This window comes from Lissotriton helveticus, chromosome 1_1 (genome assembly GCF_964261635.1).
Source record: "Lissotriton helveticus chromosome 1_1, aLisHel1.1, whole genome shotgun sequence".
NCBI classification, from domain to species: Eukaryota; Metazoa; Chordata; class Amphibia; order Caudata; family Salamandridae; genus Lissotriton; species Lissotriton helveticus.
This window is the reverse complement of record NC_136057.1, coordinates 1,864,559,857-1,864,585,645: the sequence shown is the minus strand read 5'-3', so window position 1 is coordinate 1,864,585,645 and position 25,789 is coordinate 1,864,559,857. Positions and strand designations below refer to the sequence as shown.

The 25,789-nt window shown below is 44.4% G+C and overlaps 1 protein-coding gene across 2 annotated transcripts in view; it reads right to left on the bottom strand.

Moving 5' to 3' along the window:
* RABGAP1L (RAB GTPase activating protein 1 like) overlaps positions 1 to 25,789 on the bottom strand; it is a 1,373,174-nt gene that overhangs the window by 949,506 nt on the left and 397,879 nt on the right. For both annotated transcript variants that reach the window (XM_078641752.1, XM_078641759.1), the window contains exons 5-7: positions 20,524 to 20,692; positions 7,936 to 8,149; positions 7,010 to 7,184 (exon numbers count right to left, since the gene is read on the bottom strand). In XM_078641752.1, coding sequence (XP_078497878.1) covers positions 7,010 to 7,184; positions 7,936 to 8,149; positions 20,524 to 20,692 — 558 coding nt within the window. The remainder of the gene's footprint in view (positions 1 to 7,009; positions 7,185 to 7,935; positions 8,150 to 20,523; positions 20,693 to 25,789) is intronic.

The window sequence follows — 25,789 nt, the reverse complement described above, 5'->3', positions numbered from 1 at the left end:
ATGTCATGAAGTCTTATGAGGAGATCCTCATGGGGGACGGTGTCGAAAGCCGCCGACAAGTCTAACATGACTAACATCACCCTGCCTCCGTCATCCAGCACCTCCTTTATAATCTCTGACACTTCCAGAAGCGCCGTCTCAGTGCTTAGGTTGGATCGAAAGCCCGATTGAGACGCATGAAGAAGCTCATTAGATTCCAGGAAGTTGGAAAGCACGCTATGAACGTGCTTCTCCAGGATTTTAGTCAGTGCTGGAAGGAGCGAAATAGGATGGATGGAGCCTCTGGGGCAAGATTGGGCTTTTTAAGAAGGGGAATCACCATAGCCTGTTTCCAGGAAGGTGGCAGAAATCCCCGACTCAAAGAAAGATTCAAAATAGGATTGGCTAATGGATTGACAACATCAGCCATTCTGGCTAAAAATTTTGCCGGGCAAGGATCACAAGGTGAGCCAGATTTCAGGTTCCTCATCAGAGCTAGAGATGAAACCATTGTGAGGGGCGGAAAGTCCAGAAGGGCCGGGCCAGAGATAGGCTGGTGTGCTATCTCATTAGACAGAGTCAAATGGTCCCCTGCCAGTCTCGGAGAGAAGGACTCCTGAATCTGTCTAATTTTAGTTGTAAAGAAATTAGCAATGGTATTCGCCCAGCTCTCATCTGGAGCCTCCTGGTCCGAGATCGAGCGGGAGGTAGTGAATTCGCGTACGATCTGAAAGATTTCCTTGCAGGAGTTGGCTGCTTCCTCAATTTTCCTAGCAAAGTAACACTTCTTAGCCTGTAAGATTAAAGCATGATATGATTTCATCATGGCCTTATAGGTCTCTTTAGCCTCCCCGTCATAAGAGGCCCTCCATGCACGTTCAGCGGCTTTACACTGTCTGCGGGATTGAGCGACCTCTGCCGTGAACCACGGGGCCGAAGATCGTTTGGTGTCTGATCTAGGGGGCTGTGCAGGCGCTAGTTCATTCACTCTAGCTAAGAGCCAGGACTGCAGGGTCTCTAGATCGAGCTCCAGATCCCCCGTGACGGAAAAAGGATGATTCACCAGGGCCTGAGATAACATGTCAGGGGAGACCTGCTGATACGCCCTGTAGTTCCTTCCCAGTTGCCTGGGGGCTCTGATAGATGGTTTCTCAGTGCCAGATATTTGGAAATGAGCGAGATGATGATCAGACCACAATACAGGCACGAGTGCAGTGACCGTAATTGGTGAGGTAGAAAAGACCTGGTCTAATGTGTGGCCTTTGTCATGGGTCGGGCCGGAAAGATAGGGGAGCAGCCCCAGGGCAGATGTGATATCTAATAGCTTCACAACGTCCTTAGCCTGCCGATCTTCCATATGGAAGTTAAAATCTCCCGCCAAGAGACAATGTTCTGATCTAAGAACTAGTGTGGCTAGGACCTGCTGGAGGTCCTCAAAAAAGGACCCTACAGGGCCCGGAGGCCGATATACTAGAAGGCCCTTCACAGCTTGCTGAGGTGATAGGGAGAGGGTAAAAGCGAGAGATTCGGAACCCGTGATAATCTGCATGGGCACAACAGCACACGTAGAGGATTTCTTTACAACAAGGGCAACGCCTCCCCCTCTTCCCTTAGCTCTATCTTGTCGATATATGATGTATTCAGGTGGAATAGCAGCCGCAATATCCGGTTGCGATGATTCATATAACCAGGTCTCAGTAAGCATAAGGCAGGTAGGGTTGTTAGTTGAGAGGACATCATAAATCTCCTGAGTATGTCTGGGCAGCGACCTGGTATTAAGGAGTAAGCAAGGGTGAATAATGCTACAATCCTTCGTGAGGGGGGTAGTAGGGAGAACCCTAGTAGGATGCCACTTACAGCCTGGACATTTATATTTACCCCTGTAGCGCCCCGGGAAAACTGAGAAGCAAGAGGCTTCCACAGAGCGCAAAGAGTGGAGCTCCTTGGATGTATACGACAACATAATAATGCTGGGAGAAGAAAGGAGATAAACCAAGGGGTCCTGCCACGCCTCACGCCTCCGGGACGCTGACGGGCGCAGACGGGCAGGACTCTGGCGCGACTCAGGCGCAGATCAGGCGCGGCCGCAGTACGCGTCCGCTGCGCGGAGGGAAAGAGGGGCTTTATGTAGCGCTACTAGAGCGCGAGGGCAGAGAGTCCTACCCCCAAGATGGCGGCCCCAAACAGATCCCAGCCCTCGGCGTCAATACTCGGCCGAGGGCGGTCTGAAATCCCTGGTAAGGAGAAGGGAGCAGGCGAAGCGCTTAGCAGCGCTAGGAAGTCTCAGTCTGAGCAGCACGCTTGTGAATCAGGCGCGCTCAAGTAATTGCACACAATGTTTAAAAATGCAAAGTCACAAACACAGAGTAAAAACAGGTGGCAAAAGAAAAGAGGAGAGACCTCCCGGCTTTCCGCCTCAGGAGGGAAATGGTTTGTTTGCAGGTGGTAATCCCTGACTAGCAGGCAGGATTCCCTTTTGTAGCGCTACTAGAGCGCGAGGGCGGAGAGTCCTACCCCCAAGATGGCGGCCCCAAACAGATCCCAGCCCTCGGCGTCAATACTCGGCCGAGGGCGGTCTGAAATCCCTGGTAAGGAGAAGGGAGCAGGCGAAGCGCTTAGCAGCGCTAGGAAGTCTCAGTCTGAGCAGCACGCTCGTGAATCAGGCGCGCTCACGTAATTGCACACAATGTTTAAAAATGCAAAGTCACAAACACAGAGTAAAAACAGGTGGCAAAAGAAAAGAGGAGAGACCTCCCGGCTTTCCGCCTCAGGAGGGAAATGGTTTGTTTGCAGGTGGTAATCCCTGACTAGCAGGCAGGATTCCCTTTTGTAGCGCTACTAGAGCGCGAGGGCGGAGAGTCCTACCCCCAAGATGGCGGCCCCAAACAGATCCCAGCCCTCGGCGTCAATACTCGGCCGAGGGCGGTCTGAAATCCCTGGTAAGGAGAAGGGAGCAGGCGAAGCGCTTAGCAGCGCTAGGAAGTCTCAGTCTGAGCAGCACGCTCGTGAATCAGGCGCGCTCACGTAATTGCACACAATGTTTAAAAATGCAAAGTCACAAACACAGAGTAAAAACAGGTGGCAAAAGAGGAGCTGAGGGTATAGTGAGGATAAGCGAGGACCTGCCAAGTGGATACTTCAGGTGCAGGGACAAAAATGAGCAACAGACTCAAGAGTTATTTTTTAGGAACAATGGTGTGAGCTACTTAATGCTGATAGCGGATCTTTAAAAAGGAGATGGAAATAGCCTAGGGATTTGCAAGTAAAATGATCTTAATTTCTAACACTGCAACATTATCATCTTCATTGATAATGAGATTAAGTTATGGTAGTAGACATTTTACAGGATATCTATTTTTCCTAATGTATTTCCAATACGTCTGTGATTGTACACGTTACATATGAGTAAGCACATTCAACCTTCTGTGAATGCATACTTTTATGCAGTGTTCGCTAACATACAACATTTTATGGGCACATGTTCACTTTGCACCCTTCAAATTATTTTACTGATTTGGTAGCGGTCTTGAACAGCTGGGAGGACACTGTCATTTAGATGTTGGCACACTTTACATGAGGATACACATTGTATTTGATAGAAAGTCAGATCAAGAATTTCACGTTATGTTTTTTTTTTCAAGAGTTTGGTTTGTTGGGAATCCAGCACACTTACTGACTCCTTTTTGAAATTTTCTAGAAGAGCTGAAAAATTAAGGGTTTTAGGATGGCTGTTCTTCACTGGAAGTGTAAAGGAGACATGTCACAAATTAGTTCAAGAAACATAACTTCTTTGGATCTGACAGAGATCTTGCAAACAAACTCCTTGACCATGTAACAAATTCATTTGCCATTGACTTTCCACACATTTCTCCATGCACCAGACAAAATATTATTTGCATTCCATTCAACTTGCTGTCTTAAGCAATACTAAAAATGTCTTGGTCAACAGGTTCAATTACTTTGTCAAGATGCTGTTTATGTGAACATGTGGATGATTTCTGCATTCATTTAATAAACCCTTGTCCAGCATTATCAATTGAATGTAGATTTTGGATGTGTCCAAGTCTAATTCTTAATACACAAACTTGTTGTGAGACTGCTGTGCTGTGCCTAAGTTGGGAAGATAGCCAGATGATGTGGAAATCAATGAAAATGTTTGATGCAGCACATTCACTAACATAGGGAGAAACATGGCTCATTAAGTGAACTGTGTTGTGGGTTTTAGGTTATGTAAATCAGGTACCAGCACTATGTATAGTTTTAGCCAGTGGAGAATGCCTACTTTACTCCTTATATTTGAATGTACTATTTTATATTATTTTACATATGATGGGAAATTTCTTCAAAATGTACTTGATTTTAATTAACATGCATTAAAGTTCTTTTATGATTTATGTTACATACATTTTAACCATTAATATATTTACTTTTTTTTAAATACGCACAGGTACTCTGCTGACTGACTTTGTTATCTCACTTAAATTAAGTGGGATTGATTAGGTTTATATTCCAATTAATCATTGGGAAAAAAAACCTCTTGTAACCACATTTTTGAGAATGAAGAGGGAAAAGCTGAACGTGTAGATGCTCCAAGTGATGTTCAAATAGTCTCTCAATAATGAACCCTGGTTTCTTTTGAGTCCACATGATCTCCTAACATTACAACTGTGAAACTCTCAAGGTCTCCTTCAAGGATTTGCTCCAATGAAGTGGACTATTCACATAATGTTGGTGCCACTGCCATATCTGGGCATGAAGACAGACAATATGGTATCTTACGCTGACCTATAAATCTATGAAGATATCATTGAACATTTTATATTGTTCTATGTACCGAATATTGTAGTTCTATTACAGTGTTATACAGCAAACTCAGTAATACAAGAAGGTGAATTTAACTGCAGTGCACATGCCTTGAGCTTCAGTTCAGAAAATCTTTATTATTTAGACATTTGTATAGGAAACAACAAACAGTGTTCTTATAGTGAACACATATTATTGTCCCTCATGGGCAGATGGTTTGAGCAGCTGGAGGCACACGGGGGCAAACTGTGCGAGAAGCTAGGGCCCACAGACACTGTGAAGAGCTTGAAAAACAACATGATTGGGCCAAAAGTGTCAGTGGGCAAAACCGACATAAGCGAAAAGAAAGCTGTGAGAAAGCAATAGAAACACGTTTTGAACGCCATCACCTACAGCAAAATACCCTACATTAGAACAGTAGTTTCTATAATGTGTTATTCTATTTTCCAATTGAAACTTTCTCTCCTAGGTATACCCACTTTGTAGTTTATAAATTTGGGCCAGTCCACCACTCTGGAAGCTCCACTTTTTGGCAACTACTGGAGGACTCCTGTCCAGGGACTGGCGTTTCTTCATTTTTGTGATCACAAATAAATGCATATCAATATATTCTTTCTAAATTACACATCTCTTTTTCCTTCCACATATCGCATTGGATTGGCACATGTACACACTCTGAACAGCTTGCAGACAGTGACATACATAGTGGAAAGCATGTGGACAGGGACAAACATTGTTGAGAGCTCGCTGACAGGACCAAAAATGATGGAGAGTCCCAAACAGTGACAAACTTTGTGAAGAGCTTAGACACAAGCAAAGACAGAGTGAAGAGCTGAGCAGAGACAGACGCTGTAAAAGGGCAAAGGGACATAGAGCTTGAACAGCTTTGAGACAAGGAGTGAAGACGTTTCTGCACATGAACAGAGTGCGAGGGACTGGATCACCTAGATAACATGAGAGAAGATTGGAGCACATGATCAGTCAATACAAGGAGATGTGGGCACATGGATAGACTGTGTGACATGCGTGAAGAGAATATGCGATGTTATATTGCATGAGCTACAATGCATGCGATTACAAAGCGGTTGTTGTAAAAACTGCGTTGTTTCAACTGAAACCATTACATCGCAAGCCGTATCTATGACTTGCTGTAGGGGACACGCTGGACTTAGGAATAGTATAATTTACTATTCTAACTCCAGTGTGTGCAACAGTAGGGAAGGTGTTGGAATAGTAAATTATACTTTTCCTTAGTTTAGCGCGCCCCCTACAGCAAGTCGTAGAAACAACTTGCGATGTAATGGTTTGCATTTTAACAACGCAGTCATTGTAACAACTGAATTGTAATCGGATGCGTTGTAGCGCATGCGATGTAAACGCAGCTTTCTGCGTGAAGCCCAAAGATTAAATAATCTTAGTAGGTAGGTGGCAAGGAGAGAGATTATAGAGTTTAGGACAAATGGAGTGAGTAAGGAGTTTGTATCACATGACCAAACAGTGTTCGGAACTTCTGGCAAATAAAAAGTGTCAGAAGCTTACTATGATGGTTTAGTGTGTGGAGCTGAGTCGCAACAGCAGAGTGTGGGAAGGTGGGGGCACATGGACTGAGTGCGAGGTGCTTATGAGACAATCTTGAGGCACATAAACACACTTAAAAACGTGGGCCACAGTAACCTACAGTGCGGAGCGTGAAGTGTATGGACTGTAAGTGATAGGTGTTTTGAGGCAGAGTTTAAGGAGCTCAGGACTCATCGCCAGAGAGCAAGGATGGCGTCTGCAATGCTATGGATGTCCTCAAAATCCAGAAACACTAATTTCTTTCACCTCTAAAGGCAGCTAGAAGCCAAAGGAACCTGAGAAGATTGACTTCTTAGTATGAACTGTTAGGTTTATAGCCATTCTCAATATGTTCCCTTTCTTTTGTCCATGTCTGAGTAGAAATGTGTGATGGATTGGAGAAGAGTTAAACAATACATACAGTGCACGCAATACAATAATCGCGACTACAACAGTTTTTCCAACTTTGCTTAAGGGTAATAGCTATTGGTGGACCATATTAGAACCATATTATAAGAGAGTCTGCACTACAATACTCCCAGCCTTATCAATGGGATAAGTATTAACTCTGATATTTTGTGCATGAAGAGCCCTGACAAGTCCCCATGTGGCCTATACAGGTACACATGTTCCATTGCTGGAAGGATTATTTGGGAAATATCCAACTTACGGCTTCCTTAATCTCACAGCTGAAGACGTGGATCTGGAAATCTTCAGACCCCCGGTAGCTCTCGGTGAAGGCGAAGCAGTTGCCCTCTGGAGTCCCATCACACCCGCGGACACAAAACAACACCTTGTAGATGGGAAACGAGGCTACCTCCGCACCAGTGGCCTGGTTGATGATCCTGCACATAGGGGAGGTCAGTGGAATAGATGAAGGAGGACCACAGAAGGTGGGAGGAGAATCACAAAATAAGAAATAACATCAATGACCACCTTTATCAGAGAAGGGAAATACTCAAAGTGCTCGTCTGGGAAAAGATGAATTTAAATACACAACCACAGGACATCTGAGACTTAATAGCTATCATAAGTCGCAAAACCTATTTAGTGAGTCGCAAAAAAATGGTGACTCGCTAAGTAGGCTATGTACATGGCCAAATATGTTTTTGCATGCGCAAATGGGTTCGCAAACCCGTTTGCACAGGCAAAAGCGGGTCGTACATCTGGCCCTCGGACAGGTAATGGAGGGTACATTGTGAATGAATCTAAGTGATGTGGAGTTTTAATACTGACCTGCTACTTTCTTTGGATAAATGCTACATATAAAAATTAACATGTTTGTAGGTACTGTATCCATGTATTGTAGACATATGTGTTGACACATACAAATTGGTGTCTAATGCCCTAAAATGGAATTTCTGGGAAGTTTAAGTTAGGTGTTGCTCCACTGATGTTAGGAAAGAGGATCACTGGATTTGAACATGGTGAAGTGATGTGGTACACCTGGTATCTGTCATCTGATTAACAGAAGCACCAGGCCATAGCCTCCCCAAAGAGAAAACCTTCAACCATGTACTTTGAAACTGCCCAGGGTGGGCTTGTCAAATACCCGAGTCCCTGTGGCCATTATCATGTGTACCCCTCGCAGCTCACCTGACTGAACCTTCTGGAACATTTGGCACATAGAGAGTGATGGCGAGAGGGGCCGAGCTCTGCGTCCTCATGGCTGCCATGGCCCGGAGCGCCTCCAATTCATTCCGCGGAGCAGAGACACCCATGCAGCCCAGGTACATCAGCTTGTTGAATAAGACACTGTGCTCCTCTGGGGGATCATTGCAAGGAGAGGGGGGCCTGGGTGCTGAAATGTCTGAAAATATGACAGCAACAAGGGAAACATGTTACAGAAGTGCATACCAGACAGTTAACACTGAATGGATCATGGTCAACACTGACAGTAATCTGTACACATGTACACCAACCATATCTACCAACCTGACAGGACCTTACGAGCAAATTACACACTAAACATGGCCTTCTATCTGATCTCACAGCATGTTAAAGACAGGCTATAAATATCACACATTAGTTTCTATGCTCTGACCTCACAGAGCCTTACAGATAGGTTGCACGTTAAACAGCACCTTCTTTGGGGCCAAATGTCACTTTCTTTTATTTTGAAAAGCCCAGTCCTAACCAGTAAAAGCAATAGGAGTGCTGCACTTCATCACTACACCAAATAAAGAAAGACCTACAAAAGAATAAAAATGCAATTAAAAATTCATATAATACCTCTTTAAAAAGGAAAATCAGGCTGAAATGGAGTTTACTGAAAGCCTTTTGTAATAGTACAAGGCTGGTAACAAGGTGTAGCTCCAGTGGAAGACACTTCAAGAATTATGGAGCAGTTGCCTTAAAAGGCTTGTTTTAACTTTTAACTTTAAGTTTTCTCTTAAGCTAAGAGATGGCCAAATGCTATTGGGCAGTGCCCCGGGTAACCTTAAAGCCATCAGCCGAAGCTTATCTGCAACATATCAAAACTGCTAGACAGCCTTCAAAGGCACACAACCTATCTTAACAGGCTCCCGAAAATCACGTGGAAACCATTGCAGGCAGACAATAATATGGATGATGTGATCAAATATGCCTACGAAACAACAAAGAGGCCACCGAATGAAGCACTGCCTTTTTAAGTGTGCAGTGTAGAAGTAGACAACCCACTAAAAACACTGCAGATATCAAACCTGGAAAAAACTAAAGATGGATATTGGTGCACAAGTTATCAGGCAGTAAAAAGGTCATCCTTCTACAAAGCACAAAGTTGAAAATGACAAGGACAAACAGATATGGCAAATGTGTGAGAAATAAGACGCAAAATGAACAGCGAAGGGTGAACAGAAAGCGTTGATAGCGAGCAGGAGGAATATAAAACGTTAAGGGAATGGCAAACCATAGCTTTTGACTTTATGGAAGCAGTCACTCTGGCACTAGATACAGCTAACCTCTACAACCATAGAGGCAATTGAGCGTCGATTTCATAATGGTTGATGGAAACCCAGGAAGCATAGCCCCACAACCCCCCCCATTGCAGGTGCTGAACAACATAGGAGACATCATCGATCCCCTTGGGTAACTCTGCTGATCATGTAGGGGGCCATGGGACCAATCAGGATGAAATGAGTTTGACTGAAGAGGAAGGAAGACAGGCTTATGGCATTATCCACCATCATCATGGTGGCCATCTCTGAACCACAAAAGTGAACATCCAAATGATGGGACCATAAAACTATTGAGAGAGGTAAGGGTGACTGAGTCGAATGGTAAATTACCCATTACTCAGCACTTTCCATAATTTATTATGGAGTTTTACAACCCATGTGGGAAAAGAAGGACCACAACTCTTTGCACCAGCTGTACCATTCAAGAATTATTTTGATTTTCTTGACTGTTCAAATTGTTATGGCATCTCCAGATGACCTCTAATGCGAGGGATCAGCCTACAGGGACTCCAGTGCTCATCCGTTGAGCCAGGACAAAGAAAATCACCATGCTCCATGATGAGGCAACTAGAGAGTAGCAGTGATTAATTATTTTGGGGGGTTCTGAGCGCTGTATCCAGAGCAAGGTGCACTGACACACCTACGTAAACTCCAGTAGCTCCTTGTTTCCCTCAAGATGAGTGTATAAGGGCCCTCAAAACGTTTTTCATGAGCGTGCTCTCCGGAAGGTCAAAATGGTGGATATGTGGCAGTCAGTACAATAACAAGACTAAGGGCCACATGTATCAAGTTTTTTTCCGGTAGAAAACAAGCTGATTCATGGGAATGAGCCCAGTTGTGACTGCAAAAAAGCATTTTCGTATGTATCAAACCCAAACTGCTATTCTGTAGCATGATACCGAATCGCAATTTTAGTTTGCGAGCAAATACCGATTCGGGATTTGGAAGGGGAGTCCCTTCTAAATACTGAATCGGAATGGTATGTATTAATGTTTTGCGACCGAATTCTGGTGGCAAAACATTAATAATTTACCAACTACTAAAGTGTAGTGGTAATGCATTCACAAATTGAAAAGGGTCCACTGGGGACCCCTTTCCATTTATGAATATAAAAAAAAAGTTTGCGAGAAGGAAGTGATCCACAGGACCACTGCGTCTTCTTGAAAACAATTTTTAAAGAAGAAACTTTTCTTTTCAAACACATCCCATTTTTCTTGAAGGACAATGGGTTACGTTAAAAAAAAGACTGCTTTATATAAAAGCAATCACTGACATGGTGGTCTGCTGACCTCAGCAAATCCACCATCCCTGTGATGGTGTTGATTTCTAATGGTTCGCAAATTGTGACCTACCTCATTAATATGCATGAAGTAGGTTGATTTGCGACTCACTAGGAATCGCTAAATGAAACTGTATGAGTTTCATACATTAGGAATAGAGATTTATTAATTACAATTCACAGAAAATCGCAATTAGGTAATCACTATTCCTAATATTGATACATCTGGCCCTAGATCCATTCACCCTTCCTATATCCTACTTCACAGCCTGGGAGAATACTCAAAACCTCCCATATATTCGGCTACTTCAGGAGAGTCCACAAAAAAGTCCTCAAGACCAGACAGCAGCCACCCCTTTAGCAGACTGCTAAGCATGCTGAGAGCACTATTGGTTTCAATCTGCCCGACACCAGAGATTTCTGCTAAGCATTGTTTGGAATGCCCCTTGACATACACACCTGGCTTTTAACCGAGGTAAAAACCAAGTAAAGAAGCAGCCAGATGCCAGCTCTGATTTTGTATTGAATTTGATTGGAAGTGACCGCAAGGAACTGAAGATAAAATAGAGTTCTGTTTCTGTAATTAGAGAGTGCACCTGGACTAGACCTGCATGGAATGCTGATGCTTTCTGGACTGAAGATAGATACTCACTGTCCCCTCAATCATGGGGCTAAGAATAATATTCGGTGACGGCCCTGCTGTGGTCAGCCTGCCTCCTGACTGAAAGTGCTGCCAGAGAGGAGGAGACTTCTATGCAGCAAAAGAAAATAAGAGGAGCTGCTCAGACCCATCAACAGCAGTTCAGAAGCCCAACAACATGGATAGCAAAAGAAGTACAGCTATCAGGATACATATCTGAAGCGATGAACCCAGGAGAGGTGATTCTGCTAGGCATAAGTACTCCCTTGCACCAAACAACTGATGATTTTATAACCTTAGACCCTCACAACCAAACTTTCTAACCACACCTAGTGCTTCTGGAGATACAGCAACTTTAAAAATTGGGGTCACAGATACCTAAAATGAGGCTTGACTAAGATTTGGAACCCAGAAGCATTGCAATTCTTCATCATCGACCAGTAATTAACTAAGTCCTAGTAACCGTAATGAAATGTAAAATCCTGACTGTTCAGTTGGAACTGTGAGACCTGGACTCTGATCAGGCTTCAAGAACTTTGATTTGACTTTGTTTAGGTGATCAGGCTTCAAGAACTTTGTTTTGACTTGGTATAGGTGTTATCTTGTTTCTTAAATTAAGGACAGGCTCAGTACTGAGTCCCCAGGGTTACTCATTGGCTTTGTTCTCGCCACCTCATCTGGACATCACTTCTTTAGACTCCAGTGTTAAAATGCTTTCCACACCATGGAGATCCTCAGAGCTGTCCATGATGCTGAACTCTACAAAGATGACACTGGCTTGCTAATTTCCTCAAGGAGTATTTTTTCAATGGAACTTAAACCTGAGCTGGTCTAAGAATCACAAAACATGGCGGTCATTTGTCATATTCGGCAAACCCTTTTGAATGGTTAGCAGACTCCTACAATTTGTTATTTTTATTGTATTACTAAAACGTTACTCCGTTTCACAAAATAACTATGACTGGAAGGAGTTAGAGGGAGATGGGCAAAGAAAAAGATAGAAAGAAAGAATGTTGACAAAATTAATTTAATGTAACCTTCTAAACCACCGCTCAAGATTAGTTTGTGACAGCTCAAACAAGCTACCCCTGAAAGTTGAGGATAATCAGGAGGCTTCAAAAGGAATGACTTTCTGTCTCATACCAGTAATGAGTATCCTGGTCACTTTGGAACAAATGTAGCTTCATATTTGATACTACTAAGTGGTCCCTTCACTTCAAGATGTGGGGAAAAACTCTGAAAGTTGGTGGCAGTGATGGGGTCAAAATTCATATCCCAAAACTGAGTTCCAACAAAACTCTGTTTAAACCTTAAAAACATTAAAATTAAATTGAATTTGAAAATTGAAGAGACTGTTTAGGGGGCAATAATTGCAGATGCTCCAAAGGAACCGTGTGAAATTCCACAATTGAAGGTAACAGGAACCATTGGAATTGTCCCACTGCCTGATCCAGTACCAAGCAAAGATGAGAATCCAGCACAGAGAAGGATCTCTTACTCAGTAATGCAATGGGGGTAGCAAAACCGGAGGTGTACCCTACATGTTATGATAAGGGTATCCATACACAACAGAAGGGGAGCGATGTAAGCTCCTTTTCTATCTTCCCTAAATTTAAACACATGTCCACAATCAGAGGAACAGGAGGAAGTTTGAGAGTTGTCTAAGAACAGAAGAAACACTTCGGAAAAACGCAAGGTTTCTTAAAATTGCCCTCACCCACAACATCCCTGCGTGGATCAACACCTGGGATGGAGCAAAGGGAAGGGGGAGAGACAATACAAACAAAACTATATTGGGATCCATGCAGCAGAACAACCAAAAATTAAATGAAAACTATCTCAGGGATGCCCTAAACTAATCTTTATTCTGCAAGAGCGCAAATCACCTGTATTATTTTGTTTGTAATAGTTTACCAGTTTAAGAACTTTTATTATGGTTCCTTTATGCTATGCTATATATTTCTTGATATTGTACAATTTCAACGTCTTGGGTTTGACTAATCGTATTTAATTTTGTCTCATGGTGGGATGGTTTGCCTTGCCCACTGCCATTTTTCATTGGATGCTGCCAATTAGTCTGATTCAAGCATGTGAATCTATGAAAGATACAATATTGGAGAAGAAACAAGTTACTTACCTGTACACTGTGGTTCTCCAGTATTGATATCTTTTATAGATTCACATGTAATCCTCCTGCCACCACGTTAAGGCGCACCAATTGTATACCTCTATTACTTACACTCGTGCTCAAATCTGAGGTATGGTGGCTCTGCAGGAGAGGAGTGCTTCAAGGTCTCTGCAACGATTGGCTGAAGTTTGGGAGTATTAAATCTATGAATTGGCTACTAACCTATTGTTTTTTCAATGGTGTTTAATGCTAATGCTTTAGCACTGCCTTTATTACTGTTACTGTGGGACCCCGACCATGACGAAGGGGAAGATTCAAGCATGTGAATCTATAAAAGACACAATACTAGAGAATAGGATGTCTTCTACATACAGCAAAATAACATCTTCCCACTCAAAGTCCCAGTGAAGTCCCCGGTTCAGGGCATCACAATGAAACCAGATAGCCAGTGGCTCAGTCGCCATCACAAAAAGCAGAGGAGGTAAGGGACACCCCTGTCGTGTGCTCCTGCCCACTTCGAACTCCCCTCAGATACTGCCGTTGCCCCAGACCCAGGCTGTCAACCTTTGATAGAGGAGACATATCCAGGTCAGAAAGGAAGCACCAAAGTCCATCCGCCAGAGCAGCATTAAACACTTTCTCGGTGTTTCACGCCTAGAGCACTGCTGGTTCCAACACCAGCCCTCCCTACACCAGACAGCTGAATAGCTGCCAGATGTTGTGCTTTGTAGACCTGTATGGCATAATGCCTGATTGAGCCCTTATTTCAATTGAAGTGTGTTTCAGTCACTTCCTGGACATGCTTCCACATGGCCCCGGTCTGTCAGCTCCCACTGGTCTAAACTTTCAGGAAGTATTCTGATATTTGCCCAGCTAAGTCACTGCCACTAAAAAGAAGTCTAGTCTGGAGAGGGACTGGTATGCGCACGAAATATAGGGGTAATGGCGGATCTCTGGGGGGGTGACCCGCCATAGATCCACCAAACCCAGTTCCTCTGTGACTGCCAGGTATCCTCTCTTGCCCCCCGTGTGAGTATTCTATCCACCCCCTCTTCCAGGGTTAGACTGACATCACCTCCCACAATAAGGAGCACATCAGGAATCTCTACTGTCCAGTCTCCCCAACCCTGCACCCCGGAGCCGCAGCGGAAGGTGCCATGACGATATAACCAACTCCTCCCTATTCCATGTGCCCTTCACCACCGCCCAGCATCCCAAATGGTCTGACCACGTCTTTGTCACCTGGAATGGGAAGGATCTATGAACAAAGATCCCTGCCCCCGCCGAGCCTCCGGAAAAGCCTGCATGCACCAGTGTTTTGTACTTGCCTCTACCAAAAAACCCACAATTGTTGCCCATCAAATTAGTTTCCTGTAATAGAATTAAGTCAGGGAAGTGATGTGCTATGTGCCTCATCACCACATCCTGCTTCAATTTATTACAAAGGCCAGTGGTTCTCAAACGATTGACTTCTGGGGACCTAATGTTTACTGGAACTTGGGGACCCCCCTGAATCATTATTTGAATCTGGGGACCTCCCACTGAGTCATGACTACTAGACGAGGGCCCCAGCCTAAGCACTGTTGATGATCTGAACTGCAAATAATACACAACAGATATAGGAAAAAACATTCAAACACATACAAAAATGATGACACATTTAATTTATAATTCGCAAACACACATAAATAAAAATATGAAGGTAGGAGCTTTTCTAAATTCAATTGAGGCCACGCACCATCTATACTATATTTTGGTGATGCTCTTGCACTGCTCCCACAAATCAATCTGAGGATACCAATTTAATTTTTAGTCTCCAATTTCAAATTCCTTCACATTTACAGTACATTTTAAAATGTACAATTGTACATTTAGATTCTTTATTTATATAGACTTTATTAATCTTTTAATACTATTTAATTTCTATGTAGTTGCTGACCCACTGAGGACTCTTTGTGGACCCCAAGGGGTCCCCGGACAACAGGTTGGGAACCACTGACGTAGGCCATTCCATGACAGGAGGCTCAGAGAGGTGCCCCCCACCATGCAGTGTGTTCCTACCTGTGTCATATATGAGTACCTTCTGGTCCCTCCTCACAGATCCACTCACACCGTTTAGGTAGTATCTGAACAGACCAGTTGCAGAAACATTAACCCCCACTCCAAACTGTCCCCCACTACAACACTTTGCGCAGCGAGTTTACCACTACCCGTTCCCCAATGCTCAATTGTCTGTCGCCCACCTGTGAGAAGTATACTATACACTATTGACCGTATTAAAGAAGAGTCACAGTGTGTTATGGACAGAGCTTGTGCCCGCTGGTGGAATCTCCGGAGCTGGCCTCTCTAAAGAATTATCTCCTACCACCCCACCACATACAATGGTTTGGCCAGCCAGAGTAAGATATATTTCATGTTGAGGTGTTGCAAGTGTTTTTTTTTTTTAACAATGAGGAACATTTTGTGTTGTCGCTGTATTCCATTGGTACAGTCTGGGTAGATTCTCATCTGGCTCCCATCAATTTGCCTGGACGCTTGAAACCGCGCCACTTGGAAAATATTGTCCTGGTCTCGGATATTGAGCTATCATGTCACAATGGGTTGGGGAGGGGCACTGGAGGGGAGCCCTGGACACTCTATGTGTGCGTTCCACCATAAAGAGATTTGAGAACTTCCCCCAACACAGTAGACAACAGCCACTGCTCCCAAAATAGTTCCGTGCTGGGTCCCTCCTTCATTTCCAGAATCCCAATTAGGTGCACATTATTTCACCTAGAGCAACCGTCCGAGGTTTCTAGCTTGGCTGTTAGAATGTAAGCATTATCTTAAAGTTTGATAGCGTGATCCATGACCGTGGGTCAGACCTGCGACATTGTGGATTCTGTTTCTTCCACAATTTCTTATGATCGGTATGCAGCAATCCAACATCAATGCCACTACCTCCATTTTGTGTTACAATGCCTCCCTAGTGTCATGAATTGCTGTCATTTTCTTGTCCGTGAGAGCCTCCAGATCCATCTCAGCCTCTGTGTGGGCTTTCCACTTACCAGAAGCCACGTTATTACATTGCTGTGCAGAGGTTTGTTCTGTTTAATGTACACCATCGCCCACGGCCTGGATTCTGGCAGCACCAACACTGCACCCACCAAATGCCAGGCCATCAGGGGACTTCGTCACCCCCAGGAGGGGAAAGACAGCTGTTGCGTTCTCTTACCTGGCAATGAAACAGGGATCTAACCTCCACGTGTTAGAAGCAGTTGTGTTTGTCTGACCCTAGCTCATCCGGGCGGCACTTGGGCCCTTCCTTGTAGCATGTTCTCCTGGTGGGACAATAATCCCTTGAATTCAGCCGCTGGGTCAGTAAAATGTAAATGTAGTGCTTATATCTGATCTCCTTTGGTCTAGCACGCCCATCCTCAAGTCTCTTTCTAGCGCAGCAGAATCCGCCCAGCCCATCATTTGCAGTACCTCTTCTAGTTCACACAAGGGTGGCATTAAACTCAGGCACACAATGGGGTCGTCCTCCCTGCCCTAGTTGTCAGCCCCACTGCAGGTCAGCTTATGGCACCACACCAGCGCAAGCCAGTTCTCTCCTATCTGTGTGAACCCATGAAAAGGCACAAAGCTCCCCTCCACCTATATCGGAGCTGAAGGGCCTTTCTTTTGGACCCAGGCTTCAAGCGTTTTGCCTCTCAGTCAGTCTCTTCACTTTGGGGGCTAAACTTCCACTTTGGGAGGGGTCATGTCTCCTCACCTTTATTGAGGGTCGCAGGCTGCCACACTTCACCAACTACTGACCGTGCTCGCCCCTCTAGGCCCATCCTGGAATCAGGCCAATCATCGCCACTCCCCAAGGTCAGGCTCCACTGGTCTGGTCTCTGCTGCACAGCTTAGCGCAGTAGCACTCTACTTAGCGCCATCTTGGGCTCTGCCTCAAACCCCGCCCTTGCACATAGCTCTCAGAATTCTTCTCGGGGCCAGCACATACACCAGTACTTCCAGGGTCACCAGTGCCTTCAGTGTCCCTCTGGGAGCCCAAAGCATCGAAAGGCCATCAGGATTCTGTTGCCTCCAGGGACTACAAACAGAAGCTCGCTCTACGTATCCGTCTCCATTACTGTCTTGGCCACACCTTTCCAACAGTGGCGTTCGTGCTGCATTCAGACAGGCATGCTATCCCCAATTACGGTTTACGATTAATACACATTTAGTTTCTACATTAGCAGTATGTAATTGTGTAATTGCCTTACACAAGATGAACTGACAAGGCATCTGAAGTGGCAGTGTCCTATTATAGTGGCCTTTTGGACATCCGTATTCTGGGCTGTGGTTGAGGTGACTGGCTCCTCTGTCCCCAAAGCACCCTTGGTGGCTATCCTGGGTTGTGTTAAGAGTGTCCTAGCTGGAGCACGGAAACTCCCTGCAATCTTGCGCCTGCTGGCTAAACACAGAGTGGCTTTGTGCTGGGGGCAAAGACCCGCCCACAGTGTGAAAAACAGCTATGATATACAGCCTCCTGCCGAGGGCAACTCCGAGCTAGCTCAAATCCGCTCTAGACCTAAAGACTAGGCGGCTGGGGCAGAACTGGGATGATGCCGCTTTAGTATCCGTAATCCAAGTGGCCAGTGGTGACCCACCCTGTAGAGCTCGGAACCAGAGGCTGCGGTGGGCCCAGCATATTCTCTGTTGCAGTGAGGTGGTCTAATGGGGTGGGGAGCGCCACCCTCTCAATGGAAGTTGGGGGATCAGTGGAAACTGGGATAATTGTGGGACCTGGGACCGATATTAAACATTATCAGGCACATGCATCATTGGTGGCTTTTGCACTTCCTTCATTGCGATTTTTAAGGAATCGCAATTAAGGAATCGCAAAACCGTATGCATGTAGAAATCGCTTAAAAAATAGCGATTTCTAAACATTCCTTAATTGCGACTCGCAATTTGCATATCGCAATTAAGGAATACCTCCCCTTTCATTCCTATGGGCCCTGTGGCCCATAGGAATGAATGGGAAGACATTCTCAATTTGCGAATCTCAATTAGAGAATCGCAAATTGAGAATGCAATTTCAAGATTGCCAGGGTGTCAAAATGACACCCTGTTGCACCCCTGAAATTGATCTGTGCACATATGTTGCGCACACACATGCCCTAAGGGCATGTGTGTGCGCAACATGAAACAAAACAAAAGTGCATTTTTCAAAGGTTTTGCAATTTACCATGAAGTTCAACTTCATGGTAATTTGCTACTCCTATTAGCGAAATCGCTAATCTTTTTACTTTGATGCATTGCGTTTAAGGAATCTCAATCTGGGATTGCTTAAAGGCAATCGCAATTTAAGGAATCTCAATTTAGAGATTCCTTAAATTGCGATTTTTGCATTTGGGATGATGCATCCCAAATGCAAAAATACCGGTCGCAAAGGGGCAGATTCTGAGAATCTGCCCGTTTGCGACCGATTTTTAGCTTGATGCATGTGGCTGTATATTTGTTCATTTTGGCGTATATGGTCACCGGCGGTCTGGGGGTACGTTAATGTTCACTTGTATGCAATATTATTATGCTTAAAATCGCAATAAAAAAATTACTCTGCTTCACATGATGACAATTTAATTGCTAGCTTATGACCTTTTTATTTAAGCAGTGCTTGCCGTCTGGATGCCTTAGTCTGTCAAAAAGGAACAGTGGTATTCCCAAAACTCTCTTGTGTGTTTATTCATTCACCTTTGCTGTCATGGTAAAAAGTTGAAGTTGATATGTAGATATTTTTGTTCAGAAAGTAAAGACGTCCGCACACAGAAACTTTCTAAAAGATGCAATGAAAATATTCTAATCTAATGCAGGCTTCTTCAATGAGTAGCTCGAGAGCTGCTGGCAGCTCTCCAGCTACTTTTAAGTAGCTCTCCTCCTCTGTTCAGGCTAGCCCATTAAATTAGAAGCTTTTGCTTCGTTGAATTAATATATATGTACTAAAATTGGAAAGCTTGTATATGGGACCAAAATGTGTGCGTTTTCATAACTCGTTAGCTGATGTTTGGTTGAATGTCCAAAATATTTAAAGCTGGTATTTGAATAATAAATCATGCAGCCTTTGGGAAGACTTATTACCAGTATTACCTGGGTGCCAAGGGTTTTGAAGCTGTGGTTGTTATGTATTCTTCATATAGAAGCATTCAAAATTGACAGCCTTTTTTGCATTACCAATGGCAAACCAGCACCAAGGTGATCACTGCAGGTAATCTTGTATTTCGTGTAATGTTGTCTGATATGATTGCTATTACGCTATTAATAATATTAGTAGCTCGTGATGATTTTAATTGAACAAAAGTAGTTCTTACTGCAGAAAAGGTTGGAGACCCCTGATCTAAAGTATCTTCCATGCAAGATTTTCTTGTGCATGCCTTTCCAGTTCCAACCCACCAATGCAAACTTCATTTCCTCTTCTTTAAGAGGACAGCTTAACTCTGCTAAAGGATTCTGTTTAGCAAATGGATTTTACTGCCACTTCCTAAATTGTTACAGCCAAAAACGTTTTCTTCATTATGAGATTTTCATTTTAGGGCAGCTAGGGGTAACACAAAGTGAATCATTATGCGCCAAACTCTTTGACAATGCTATCTAGTTAGATTCTAACGGGTAAAAAAATGGATGTATGTCACTACAACGCGGGCTATTACCACGCGTGCCATCACAACGCTGTTTTTACAACGCAAGTCCTTACAACGACTTGCGCTGTAAGGGCTGGATAGAGGAATAGTTTAATTTTCTATTCCAACTCCAGCCCACGTTGACAGTAGAGAAGGTGTTGGAATAGAAAATTAAACTATTCCTTTGCCAACATCGCCCTCCAGCGCAAGTAAAAGCAGCGTAGTAATGGCAGCGCGTGGTAATGCCCGCGTTGTAAAGGCTGTTCCCCTTAAAAAATTGTTGCACCATTAAAGTATTTTTATGGTACATCTGACCTACTTTTCCACACTGTAAAATTGTGTCATTATTTACTAGCTACACAAAAAAAGTGTATTTGGTTAGTGTGTTTCAGGCCAGTTTTATAGTTTGAAAGTGATTAACTGGCAATAACCTATCAAGCAGAAATGCAAACCTGACCTAGTCGGCTCATTCACAGTTTAGGGAAGGACCACCACCAACCTCTTGTAATTTAATAAAAACAGGTATCTCACATATTTATCGTACACTATACCTGCACCAGATGGGTCCAGCACCAGATGCAGAGGGTGATTCCTGGCATGACTTAAGGGAAGATCTCCCAGGGACACATCTGACGTCTCGCTTGAGTTCAGACCCTTCTCATTATCGTTCAGGATCTCCTCCATTGCTTTTTCTAACTGTTCATCCCCATTAGACATGATCTGAAAAATAGATATTCAACATCAATCATTCTTTTTAGAATTCATAAGAAAACAAGTAAAGGAGAGCATCCCTGTACTTCAGTCATAGAACACAGCTGCCACGAGAAAAGTATGACATCTTAAATTACCAGCCACAAATATACAGACATGAGACACTGCTTCCACAGGAGAGCCCGGAGAGCTTGGAGTTTTTACCACAAACTGAAACATTTTGAGATACAACCTCCCACTCAAAGTCCTGAGCACCCAAGTAACAGATCTCCTGCGATTCACTGCTGACTCTTCGTTCCCTGATCCTTGCTAGACTTTAAACCCTACTACCGCTCATGACGGCGGGAGAAGTTCTCTTAAGTACAATGCCCACACATGAAAAATGAGTAACTACATTTCAGCGGGCACCAAGCTACATTTAAAGGGAAAGTTACTCCTTTACAAAAAAAGTTTCACCTCCACCTCTAACCACTATACGCTTGGCCTCCCAGGTCCTTCATTTAATTATTTTCACAAGATACATTCAGTCAGTGGTTTTCAGAGATGGTAGCGGTGTACTGCAAGAAGCCAGAATTACGCCCTCTACGATTTTTATCCTGATGCCCTACTTTTGAGAACTTGGAGCACTAACCACATCCTGCTCCTTGGAATACTTCCTCAAGGGAGGGAATAATACAGTCAGAGCTACACCCAATTATATACAGGACATTAAGAGAAGAACTTGAAATAGGATCCTTTTCGCTTGAGAGACATATCATCACAAACCTTTAAGGACATTAGCTATTCCAAAACAGTAAAAGAAATAAAAGCAGAGGCTGCAGAATAAAACAACGAAGGAACATGGTTGGGTGCTCTTTGTTAGGGTTGGGCTTCCTAACTCTGATTAAGTCATCCCGCAAGTTAGAAATTCTGGGCAATCTTTATCCTGTTAAACATCTTAAATAACTTTTAGAAGTAAACCCGACCCAAAAACAGCAAATAAACTTTTAAGAGCAGTGCTACAACAGAAAGTATGCAGGGCACTTTTCAAATCAACTTGCTTCAATTTGGGACCATGTGGAATTTTCTGTACACAAACAATCTAGTGTAATTCCCATTTTGTGCAGTCTTTTTTCCAAAGCCAGTTATGAAATTTCACATATTTTCATCGGCAGAAGACTGTACGGATCAGAAAATGTGTTGTGTCCACTGAGTACCATGGTCTCAAGATATTTTTCTGCTCCAACAAGAATCCCGATGGTGTCTCTCGTGAAAATCACTCTCGATACCAGCAAAGGCATCATATTTTGAATAATATGTGTAATTTTGAGGGAAATCACATATTACATTAAATAAATATCTGATTTCAGGGGGCGTGGCCACTCAGTAGTTTTGCTCCAGAGCGCCACTTCCGCATTATCCAGCTAATCCTGTGTCCTGCCGACCTGACCTGCACCCTGATGCCCTCTCCGCTGTTCGGTGGCGCCCAGCGACATTGCGGACAAGTTAGGGGCTGGTTGGCAACCACCCTCGTACGAAGCTCCGTGGACCGCGTCCTTGCGAGGCAGGCGGCTGCAGCCTACCACCCCGGGGACCGAGACGAGTGACGGAGCGCAATTGCTGACACTCCGCTTGGGAATTGGGGACTGCAACAGAGATCTTCTTCAAGGTCCCAAGTGTGACGGGGCTGGAGTGCGGGCTGTGACCGCCGACCAGGCCTCGACCTGCTTACGTGAGTGGGACTGGAAGCGGCCCTGCGACCTCTACTATTGTGCCTGAGGGGCAACTCTCGCGCGTTGATTCAGGACGGCACAATACTCTGTGGCGGCCCCGCGACCCGCTGTGTAGCTGATGCATGGCCCTGCGCCGAAATGAGGAGACCCGGTACTGACGCCCTGCCATAACTTTTCCCTGCGAAATTGCTGAGGCCTAGCGCGGTCTGCTGGTGGGACCCTGGCGGCATAGAGTATGCGTGAACCCCAGCATCACAGGAGTATTTCACGCCGGGGTCCTGTGAGGTCATACACTGCGCCAGGGGGGTGTTATTATCAGTTCTAACCCGGGACTCCTAGCCCCCGCATCGCTTTGGTCAGCTCAAAGGGTGGTGCAGCAAGAGCTGTTGCGGAGAAGACGGCGTGAGTGCTGTGAGGGTGGAGGCTCAACCATGCCCCGGTCCCCTCTTGCCGCAGTGAGAGTTTGGTGGGGAGCCGGTGGAACTCTATTGGCACCATATAGCCTGTTGAATACGCCTCCGGTTAGGGTGCTCTCTGCGAAATCCAACAGGCCGGTTGGAAGATTCCACTGCAGCGGCGGGAAGTAGCGGCCGCACCCCGACGCCGGCTGGTGCCTCTGGGACGGCGACCATGGCGTCCAGACGTAACAACAGGACGACTGCTCTGACTAAGCTGGAGAATTCGCCTGGCAATAGCTACAGAGACCGTGGAGAGGTGGCGGCCCCGTACGGCACGGCGGAACCCACGAATAAGGATCTCCTCGAGGTGATTACGGCGATTAGAACGTCCCTCGAGGTGAGGATCGACACAGTGGCCACAGATGTGGTACTGATCCGGGAGGACATGAAAAAAATCGCAGAGCGTGTGGGCACAGTAGAGAGTACAACCAAGGAACTGAGTAACAACACTAGCCTTCTCAAGCAACAAGTCACTGAACTGCGCTCCTCCCACGAAGCGATGGCTCAACAGTTAGACGAATATGAAGGCAGAATGCGGCGAAACAACGTCCGCATTATAGGTGTTCCGGAGCGCGCATAGGGGCAAGCAGCGAACCTTTTTGTAGAGGAGTTGGTCCTTAAGCATTTACAAGTAAAAAAGAAAGGTTTCCCTTTGTGTAATGTTATAACTCAATCAAATATACTTATTCACTCAACTCAAACATTCCGGTTGGACCTGTCACACTTCGTGAAACACTTACAAGGAAAAATTATTTAAAAAAACAAATATGTCAAAACAGTCTGTTTATTACATTGTTTTTTTAAAAACATTCAGCAAGAATGTACATTTAGATAAAACCAATTGCTAAAAACCATAAAGATAAAAATACAATTCATACATATTCAAAGGAGAAAGGCACAGACAGTAAATTTTGTCTTGCTGGTGTTAATTAGGATTAACTTGGTGCAACAACAAGCTAGGTTTATTTATTTCCTGTAGCCCCTATGTTGTTGACCACTCCAGATTTAACAGTTATAACGGCGTCGACGCGTTTCGGAGGTTTTTAAGTTGTTACAACCCCCTTCATCAGGACAAACACTATAAAATTCTCCTTATAATTGGTGCCACCTGTGCTATCGCACCTGGGTGAGCATAATCCTTAAAGGTCAGAAAGCGAAATAATTACTATTACTGTCATCAGCAGCCTGGGCTCTTACACTTTGGGATTTCGCCAAGAATGGAGGTGCAACAACAAAAAAAATTAACCAGCTATAAGAGCGAACGTGCATTATGTATTGTTTTCTCTGCAGATTCACTGATAGGTTCTCCACCAGAAAGTGTTTTAATCTGTGTGTCTATCAGTGATTGCTTCTGATTAAAGCGTTCCCAGGTAGCAAGACATTGTTTAGCTTAGAGTAAAGGCCGGCCAAGATAAATAAAAACACTTGACTAAAAGGGAGAGGAGGTAACCTGTATTACTTTTAATCTTTCTGGCCCATGGCTTATTTGTCTTTTTGCTGCTGTCTTATCGGTTTGTGGTCTGGGCTACCTGATGCTCCAGCTCAGCAATTCACATGTATCATTAGGTTGGGCTGTCCCAAAGATACACAAGCCAACCAGAAGTAAAGAGAAGGATACACTCATACTTATGTCCACCCTATGCTGCCATGAATCAGCACCAAGAGCATCAGCTACTCTAAAAGAGAAAAATGGTATCCGCAGTCTGTTATGTCTGCTAAAGCCACCTATCTGGCCATGCCCTTCTACCTTTACCAAGCATGCAAATGTATCAGTTTCAGTCAGTGCAGGTAAGAGCGGTGAGGAAAGTGGTGGGGCAGGCAGTGTTTTTTTTTTTTTACATTTTATTTTCACCTATCGTCGTCTCTCGACTCCTACCTCTCCCCCCTCCGCCACCACCCTTACCTGCACCAGTCATCACTGAAATGCATTATGCACATATGCACAGTGACTGATCTGTACGTTCGTTCTGGACTTCTTCAATGAAAAATAGAAAAAGTGATAAGTGGAATGCGTGAATTAATCTCAACTGGTAATTACTCAGGGTCGCATCGGAGTCCATCTTTTTTAGCCCACCCATGCCACTTCAGGTTAGACGTAGCCGTATGCAAATCAGCCTTGGTCTTACTCCAATAGGAACAGTCCAGCTTAAACTGCAAAGCCAGGTCCTCTCTGAACTGGAACATAAGCAACCCAAGACCGACATCAGCCTATTTCGGCCCCTTCACACAAGTGCAGTTTGGATCCAGTGGCACAGTGAGGGATGTACATTTGAATGGAGAGGAAGAAGGGCAGATAGGATATTTGTCTGGTTGTTATGCTCTCTGTTAAAACAGTAAATTTTCTGTTTTTTGGATATCTGAACCTACTTTAGGCTGAACGGCATCTATAACATTTTTTGGATTACTTTTTATTGAATTGCTTAGTGGGACCAGTAAAGGGAGGTCTATCCAGTGCAAGAGAGTAGATAATACACCCTAATTTGTTGTGATCTGTGCTCTTTATTCCTCTGACGTTGTCAGTACTTTACTTCTTCAGATTGACTGGGCAAAGACTTAGCCAAGACTATTGAATAATAAGAGATCTGACCAATCGGCTCAGGCCAGGTCTGGTGGCTCAGTGGGCCGGGTCTGGTGGCTCAGTGGACCAATGCATCCACTCCAGGGTCCTGTGTTCGGCCTCCTGGTCACAGGTTCAAATCCCGGCGGGTCCAATCAGCCTTTCATCCATCTGAGGTCGATAAAATGAGTACCATTGAGTTGGGTAACAATAAGCATCTGTTTTTCAGCACCAAGAAACACGCTTGGAGTGAACGTGCGCTTTACAAATACACGTTATGTTATGGGGTTAAGTATACTGACATAGCGAGGTTTGGGAATAAGTAAATTAAGGGTGGCATCTTCGGCGTGTACAGAAGAGCTGCAATGTAGTGCTAGCT